Source organism: Oryza brachyantha, chromosome 4, assembly GCF_000231095.2.
Source record: "Oryza brachyantha chromosome 4, ObraRS2, whole genome shotgun sequence".
Taxonomy (NCBI): Eukaryota; Viridiplantae; Streptophyta; class Magnoliopsida; order Poales; family Poaceae; genus Oryza; species Oryza brachyantha.
The window spans coordinates 8,173,654-8,181,967 of record NC_023166.2 but is presented as its reverse complement, the minus strand read 5'-3'; the positions used below and the strand labels follow the sequence as shown (position 1 = coordinate 8,181,967).

Here is an 8,314-nt window from a genome sequence, read left to right as displayed (position 1 = left end):
ATGCATACAGGGCTACAGTCATCTATATTTCAAGACGATTTTTACATGGCTGCTTCTATGTGCTCTAATTTATCTCAAACAACCTATCAACATCCTTATGTTTTTGTTCACGGTAGACATGTATGTGAGAAAACTACCTGACTGGATCAATCAAGCTGGCACCAGACACTGTAAAACAAAGTTATGTTCATTGAGGCTCTGATTCAAACCAAGCAGTTATTACAGTCAGAACCAAATACTTTAATAAGCAGCAAAATAAGAGGAGTTCTTTTTTAGATAATGGATAAATATCCAACCTTGACTTCAAAGAAGCTACAACCACTTATTACAAAGTTTTATAATTCAGAGGAGTTCTACAGCAAGGTTTGCTGTGCATCACATATTACCCAGGTGCCAAAAGACCCAAACACTCTAGGAGAATAACATTCTACCTAGAACATTGTTTTTTTTTTATTCATCATACAGAATTACAATCCCCAAGTGGCCAAGAAAGCATCCAGACCACAGCTTAATTAAACTGAGCTTTTCTTCTGCAGACTATCTCCCACATCTTCCACTCCTGTGCCCATGACGCCAGCCAAACGGAACCTTGTACAGCTCATTTTCACATGTGCAACTTTAATTAGGCCTGCACAATTTCATACTTTATTTAAGTGTTCTTTGCGTACAGAAAAAAACTAGAGCTAAACAAGTATTCTACGCCATAGTAATATAAAAATAAAGTCTTGAGAAATTTAGTACTGGCTTATCGTGTACTTGACAGCCAACGGGAATCATTTCATTCCCCATCGTTGATGAAAATGTGATTAATTGTAATACCAGTTATGAAATTTTGAGGAGGCTAAAGATTGTACAAAAAGTACAACGCCGTATATAATGGAAGCAGCGCAGTTTCAGTATGCCAAATTGCTGTGACATTAATAGGTTACACAATAAACTTATCAAAAAGCTCATGAGATCACTCTACGACAGATGGAGACAACCATTTTTAACAGAACAAGGAAAGAGATATAAAGTGTGGTTTCATAACACATACCAGCCACCTCTTGTGAAAATCTGTTCTATTTCCATCAACTTGTGGAATCATCTACATAACCCGTCTCTATGTCGGGAACTAGCTGTTCTATAATGCTCTCTACAGTTAGTAAACGTAATCTAGATCGCTTTTATTTTCTAATGTAAACATCAAGTCTTGAAAAAGTATTGGCTCATTGTTTACTCCCTCTATTTCAAAATATACGATGTATTTTGCTTTGTTAGCGTAAGAGTTTGATCAAAGATCACTCTATTAGAATATAACTTTTATGACACAAAATTGATATTGTTATATTCGTATTAATTTTTTTTCATGATTATACTTTTGTGTCACAATTAATATATTAATGAAGTAATTATTGATTGAATCCTTATCCTAATAAAACAAAATATGCCCTATGTTTTGAAATGAAGAGAGTACTTGACAGCTGCCAACGGGAGTCGGTCCATTCACCACAATTGATGAAAATACAAATAATTATAATACCAGTTACGAAATTTTGAGGGAGCCGGGAGGCCAAGAAATTATACAAAAAAAAAATACACGATCAATTCTAGCATGAAACGATTATCAATCAGTTAATGATATCACTCTATTCTAATATGGAGATGACCATTTTTAACAGATTAATCGAAGAGCTATGAAGTTAGGTTTGCATAACACGTACCAGGCATAACCTCTTCTGAAAGGCTGTTGAATCTCCGTCAGCTTGGGGCAATTATCTATGGATACGTTCCCTATTTCGGGAAGAGATATTACACCAAGAACAGAAGTGAGATCTGGACATCTACGAAGGTGAAGTCCGAGTAACTGCGGTGCCGGAGAACTCCCCAGATGGCTGTTATCAATGCGCTCTATGCTTGGACAATTCCATAGGCAGAGCTTCTGAAGAGAGGATGGTAATGTCATTATCCTCTGCATATTCAACTCGGGACATGCTGAAATGCCTAACTCCTCCAATCGAGAAAAACGGTGGAGCTGATCAACCGGCAGAGATGCCAATTGGTAACAAGCATCCACCACAATACTCTTCAGGGCAGGCATATAAGCGGGCATCAGGAACTCATCAAGACTCAATAGTGCATCGCAACGATTAATAATGACTTTTGAAAGGGATGAAAATACTTCAACAGTGCAATTTCTGCTTGCCTCAGAGACAGAGATGGGTGTGAGGGATAGGCTCTGAATGTTCTTGCAACCAGTAACTCTAAGTGAAGTTAGCATTGACAGCAAGTCAGGCCAGTGCCAGCTGGAGAAAGATTCACCTGGGTAATACTCTATTATCAAATGCTGAAAATTCCAATGTGGATGTGGTAACAATTTAATCTGTTCCTCTGTCATCTGTGTCTCGTCATTATTTCTTTCCGGCCAACTTAGGTATAGCTCATCAAAGTTATTCTTAATATATCTGAAGCCCCTTGATATAATTTTATTTAAGGAAATCAGATTGCCCAAACGTTCAGGATATCTTTTGAATTTACAATCCTTGGCATTTATAGTCTGGAGATGATACATCAGGCTAACAGATGAAGGAAGGGTCTCGAAAGTAGAACTTCCGAATAAACCAAGGTAACGCAAATGTTTTGAGTTGGCTATGCTTTTAGGTAACTCTTGCACTGTTGAAAGATTAAAAATCAATACACGGATATTGTCAAGTTCCATGAACCAACGATCAATCATAGGAGCAACACCTTTTCGACCTCTGTAAGATTTTTTGCATACCAAGGACCGCAGTTTTTTGTGTTGTGTGCAAATATACACTAATTGTTCACAGCTGATATTTCCATCAGTAGATATTGACAGATGGCGAACCTTGGAAGGGATTTTAGCTAGGTCACTTACATGTTGAATGATGAAGCACTCATCCTTGGAGACTAGCTGTGCAGTATCGTGTATCAAGTCATGAATTACGTACTTATTATTCTGACGAGCTGCATGCTGAAAAAAAGACCGATTTGCAAGGTCATCAAAGCAAGAAGATGCATCTTGAGGCTCCACGTAGCCTTGTGCTACCCAGATATCTGCTAAAAACTCCTTTTCAAATATGTGATCCTTTGGAAACAGAGCACAGATTGAGAAACATCTTTTCATGTACTGTGGCAAGTACACATAACTCAGTCGAAGGGCTGGCAAAATGTCAGTCTCGTCTTGTTGTAATCGCCACAGCTCATTTTTTGATATGTCCTCCCAATGCTCTATGCTTAGGTTGCTTTTCAACAAGCGTCCAAGAGTTTTGGCAGCCAAAGGTGAACCCTTCAACTTGGGAAGTATATCTCTACCAATGCACTCCAAGTCTGGGTTATTGGGAGAACTGTTGGATCCGAATGCACATAGTTTGAAGAAATTCCACAAAATATCCTCTTGTAATCCCTTCAGCTCATAGTGATTACTGTTGCTGACTAGGTTAGCAACCTTGGAAGATCTAGTAGTGACTAAAATCTTACTACCCTCGAGACCATTGCTTAAAGCTCTATGAAATGTCCTCCATCCTTTCTCATCTTTTAAGACATCATCCCACATGTCATCCAGGACAAGAAAGAACTTCTTTGACTTGACACGATCACGTAAATTGACCATAAGAGTATCCCTTGAATCAGTGTCTTGTGAGTTTTTTTCTCCAAGAGACTTCAGAACCTCTTTTGTTAACCTGTTTACTTCGAACTCATCCGAAACACATATCCAGATTATGCAGCCAAAGTGTTTCTGTACCGCTCCATCCTCGCAGATTTGTTGGGCCATGGTTGTCTTCCCGACACCGCCCATGCCAACTATGGGTAACACAGGTAACTCTGCCCTTCTTGCTTCACCTGTTGTGGGGCGTGCCACAGGCCTGCCTCTCTTGCGTTGATGCACTCCTAGCATTTGCTTCAATTCCTCCAGTTCTTTTTCACGACCAAATATCTTTGGCTCGTCGAGGACACGGCATGTCTCTGGTCTGACTAATCGGTCAAACTTCTTGGGTGTTTTGTGCAAGTCCAAATCCTTGGATTGGTCAAGAACAAGCTTCAATCTGTCTTGGATTTCCATCACTTTGCTGAAGTTAACACTGTCCAAGAACTCCAGAAAGGTTTTATGCCTGTGATCTTGCCCCAAGTCGTTCTTGCTCGCTTCCACCTTCACCTTTAGAGCATAGTAATTGTACTCATCAAGGAGGTCCTCAGCATCGTACACTACATCCTTTATCTGGCGAAGGTGTCTGGCTTCTGTTTCCTTGTGGCTCTGCCATTCAAGACGGTCGATGAGGTCATACATTGTGGATGTAATGGTTGTTTGGATCGCCCAAAGGCTGTGCTCGAGCTTCTCAAGCTTATCTTCATCCTGAATTTGGTGCTGTGCAGCTGTTCTGTTGTCTCCAGCTGATGCTGATGCTAGCCCTCCTGAATCCACTTGCCGCTGAGTACGTGTGGCAGCTAAGATGTGTGGTTTGACCCATTTGAAGAATTCATGGAACGCATTGGCATCGGCAGCAAGACCAGCAGCTCCCTTCAATATTCCAAAGACGTACCTGTCCATGGCTGTATTAAATACAATTATGATGGGTCTAGATCATGATCTATAGAATGAAAATTACAAGAACATATATAGACTTATTAAAAGTAAATTACTAAAATGTACTTGTTTTTTACCATATTTAAAAATTATTTTGAGGTATCAAAAATTTTAGTGCAAAACTTTTATACCTTAAGATATATTGTACCTTAAGGTACTAAATTTTCGTACTAAAAAATATGATACCTTATGAAACTTTGTCAAGTATGGTAAAAAAAACTATGACATATATGACAACAAGCACAATTTGAAATTTTAATTAACGGTTGCTATTATGGTACGTATAAAATTGACGAAGAACACATGATTTAAACATGCAGACTGGTGTACAATTGGAAAATAACAGTTTCTATTCTCAGCCATAGTACTTTCTAACATAGGTTTTTACCATCCTTGAAAAGTATCTCGAGGTATCAAAAATTTTAGTGTCAAATTATAGTACCTAAATACATTTGTACCTCAAGATCCTAAATTTTTATACTGAAAAATATGGTACTGCAAGATACTTTTTCAAAATAATAAAAAAAAGCTCTTCTAACACTCTAAAATATACCAAGCTGGGCATAAAGGGGGAATTAATTGGATCACGCACCTGGGTCCTTCACAAATCTTTCTATCAAATAATCGTACTACATAGCTATGGCTAGCTCCTCTTCTTCACCTTGCTCTTCTTAACGTATGTTACGAGCGAAGCAATTAATCACCTGTTTGTTCACAAAAACTATTAGATTTATATGAACAGAGATTAGAGAGGAAAGGAGGAAAGGAGAATACAGATTCGCTAGTCCCAGATCCAGATAGAGTACCAATTTCGTCTCCCAACTTCAAACGGAGAGAACACACCACTCCTCCTCCTCCTAGGTAGAAGAAGGGGCTGAACTCTCTTTAGTGGCCACACGCTGCTTCCACGCACAACTCGTCAGCTAGCCTTCTGGGAAATTACTAAGGTTCCTAAATTTTTTTTCCTAAAAACATCACATCGAATCTTTAGATATTTAAATAAAGCATTAAATATACATGAATATTAAAACTAATTACGCAGTTATGGAGAAAATCGTGAGACGAATCTTTTGAGCCTAATTAGTACATGATTAGCCATAAGTGCTACAGTAACGAACATATGCTAATGACGGATTAATTAGACTCAAAAAATTCGTCTCGCGGTTTCCAGGAGGAATCTGAAATTTGTTTTATAATTAGACTACGTTTAATACTTCAAATGTATGACTGTATTCGTCGATGAGACCTCTCCCCAAAAAATTTTGCCATCTAAACGGCGCCTATGAAGAATCGTGAATATCTCGAAGGAGAACGTGTGGCTGGAGAAAGAGATACCATTGCTCAATCCATATGTTTGACTGACCAGTCAGTCTTAGGTGGTGTTTGGGACAAGGGACTTATTTTTAGTCTCTTGTCCTATCGTATATTTGGACGCTTATTATAAATATTAAACGTAGACTATTAATAAAGTCCATTCATAATTTTGGACTAATTCTTGAGACGAATCTATTGAACCTAATTAATTCATGATTAGCCTATGTGATGCTACAGTAAACATGCTCTAATTATGGATTAATTAGGCTTAAAAAATTCGTCTCGCGGATTACCACTCATTTATGAAATTAGTTTTTTCATTAGTCTATGTTTAATACTTTAAATTAGTGTCCAAACATCCGATGTGACATAGGGCTAAAAAGTTTAGCCCCATCTAAACAACCCCTTAGTGTAGACTAGACCTTTTCAACGAAGAAGTTCATAGAATGGAGTCAGGCCGCGTTCTTTGCCCCCCTCAAGTTAACTTATCTCTCTCGTTTTCCATGCGCACGCTTCCCGAACTACTAAACGGTGTATTTTTTACAAAAATTTTCTATAGGAAAGTTGTTTTAAAAAATCATATTAATCTATTTTATATTTTTTAATAATTAATTAATCATGTACTAATCTATTATTATGTTTTCCATGTCAGGGATAAGTTAACTTACCCCTACCTGCCGAACGCGGCCCTTCTATGTTAGGACAGAATATTTTAATTATGTGTTAGGACAATATTTTACATTTTTTATAGAAGCTGGCGCCACTATGCCGGCCCAGCCTAGCTATGACCATAGGGGCCAAAACCCTCATCTCTGTCGGGTATGGATATCATCATAGGTAAGTGGTTACTGGTGTATGGGTCACCTCTGATGGCCTGGGATCCAAAACCCATCAAAGGTAGCCTCCTAACCCACCACATGTTATCATATCCCAGACAACTACAACTAACTAGACTGATCACCAGGAATATCTTCACACAATATGTTGGACATCTCTCCAATGCTTTGTTCTCCTAAATTGTAGAGGTTGTGTAGGGCTTCGAAGAAAAGAAAAAACTAGGTGCATCGAATAAATTCACCTATTAGGTGTAGCCCCGACTCTATGCTTAAATCAGAAACAATTTAAACATAAAGTCTGATAAAGACTCTATCAAATTAAAACTTTAGGTGCATCAAGTACATACATAATAGGTGTAGCCCCCAACTCTATGATTAAATGTAAAAGAATTAAACATAGAGTATAATAATAGGTGTAGCCCCCAATTTGTGACGTAGTCGCCTGAGCTCTACCGCCACTGCACGACCGTCACCGGCTAGGGAGGTGGGAAGGAGAGGGGTATGACACCGGCAAGAAGGGAGAAGGGAAAGCACCGCACAGTGAAGTAGGAGAGGTGCTGTCGACGGTGGCGGCGGAGCAGGAGAGGAGTTTATCACCAGCATGAATGGGGGAGGGAAGCGTCGGCGGCAGTGAAGGGAGGAACCAATGTCGTTGGAGGGGAGGTGGAGAAGAGGAAAATGATAGAAAGAGAGTAGAGGAGTAGATTTAATAGGAATCTTTTATTTTTAAGGTTCTTGTTGTAAAGATTTATACTTTTATGTAAGTAAGAAAAATATGTGGGGTAAAATAGAAAAGTGTAAGGGTGACGTAGACTCGGTTAAAGCCACTTGGTCTCATCCTAATTGGATGATGGGGATCTTTTATGGGGCTCATCCACAGTGTGAATGCTACTCTCACGGATACTGCCAATAACGTGCGATGATGTGCCATTTGCCACTTCTTGGTTACATCATGACTGCCTGTTCTCAGTCAGCATAACGTTTGCCAAAAACGATGAATATGTTCATGTCATTAAAACAGTCCCCTCTTGCCTCAAATTTACAAGCAAGCACGGTCACGGAAGAATCTCTCCTAACAACCGAAGAGGGGAAATATCTTCTGAGGCAAAGGAAAAGGGAGCTTTTACGGTACCCCGTACTTAGATGCGTAGTAGTGTAGTAGATAAATCTATAACCATTGATTTTAATGAATATTTTCGTCATTTGCTTAAATAAATTGAGGGATAAATTAGTCTTTTTGTTTTATTTTCTGAGTGGGCTGAGATAGCAGGCCCATCCGTCTACGGCTCAACGTGCGGCAAAGAAAAAACAAAGAGAACGTGCTGGGGAGAAAGAAGAACGCATGGAGCATTGGAGCAGAGAGAAACGGCGTCGTTACGTCGCCTCTATTCGGCTGTAGGCCCTCCGCCACCCGCCAGCCCCGTCTCCATCCACAAGCCGGACCTCAGCCGTTGGCCTCGCCTCCCATCCGTCTCCGGCAGCTTCTCCGTCCGTCATAAATTGAATTCCTTTGGTACACTTTAGGTCATTAGTTTGCTCTCCCGAATTGATCCTCACCAAACTTCAGCAGTTGTCACTC

At 39.5% G+C, this 8,314-nt stretch overlaps 1 protein-coding gene across 2 annotated transcripts; it reads right to left on the bottom strand.

Annotated features, from left to right (window-relative positions):
* Window positions 1-252: 252 nt before the first annotated feature.
* LOC102709736 (putative disease resistance protein RGA3) lies at window positions 253-5,550 on the bottom strand. Of its 2 annotated transcripts, none has more exons than XM_015836280.2 (4): window positions 5,392-5,550; window positions 5,178-5,289; window positions 1,704-4,551; window positions 253-628 (listed from the first exon to the last, which is right to left on the bottom strand). In XM_015836280.2, the coding sequence occupies exons 3-4, from the start codon at window positions 4,547-4,549 to the stop codon at window positions 619-621; spliced, it is 2,856 nt and encodes a 951-aa protein (XP_015691766.1). In that variant the 5' UTR covers window positions 4,550-4,551; window positions 5,178-5,289; window positions 5,392-5,550; the 3' UTR covers window positions 253-618. The 2 variants fall into 2 exon arrangements, with proteins under 2 accessions (XP_015691766.1, XP_040379548.1); XM_040523614.1 differs by having other exon boundaries at window positions 5,360-5,400.
* Between the last annotated feature and the right edge of the window lie 2,764 nt (window positions 5,551-8,314).

Coding starts and splice junctions, on each gene's coding strand:
- LOC102709736 (XM_015836280.2), bottom strand. CDS start 4,549: ATGGACAGGTACGTCTTTGGAATATTGAAGGGAGCTGCTGGTCTTGCT.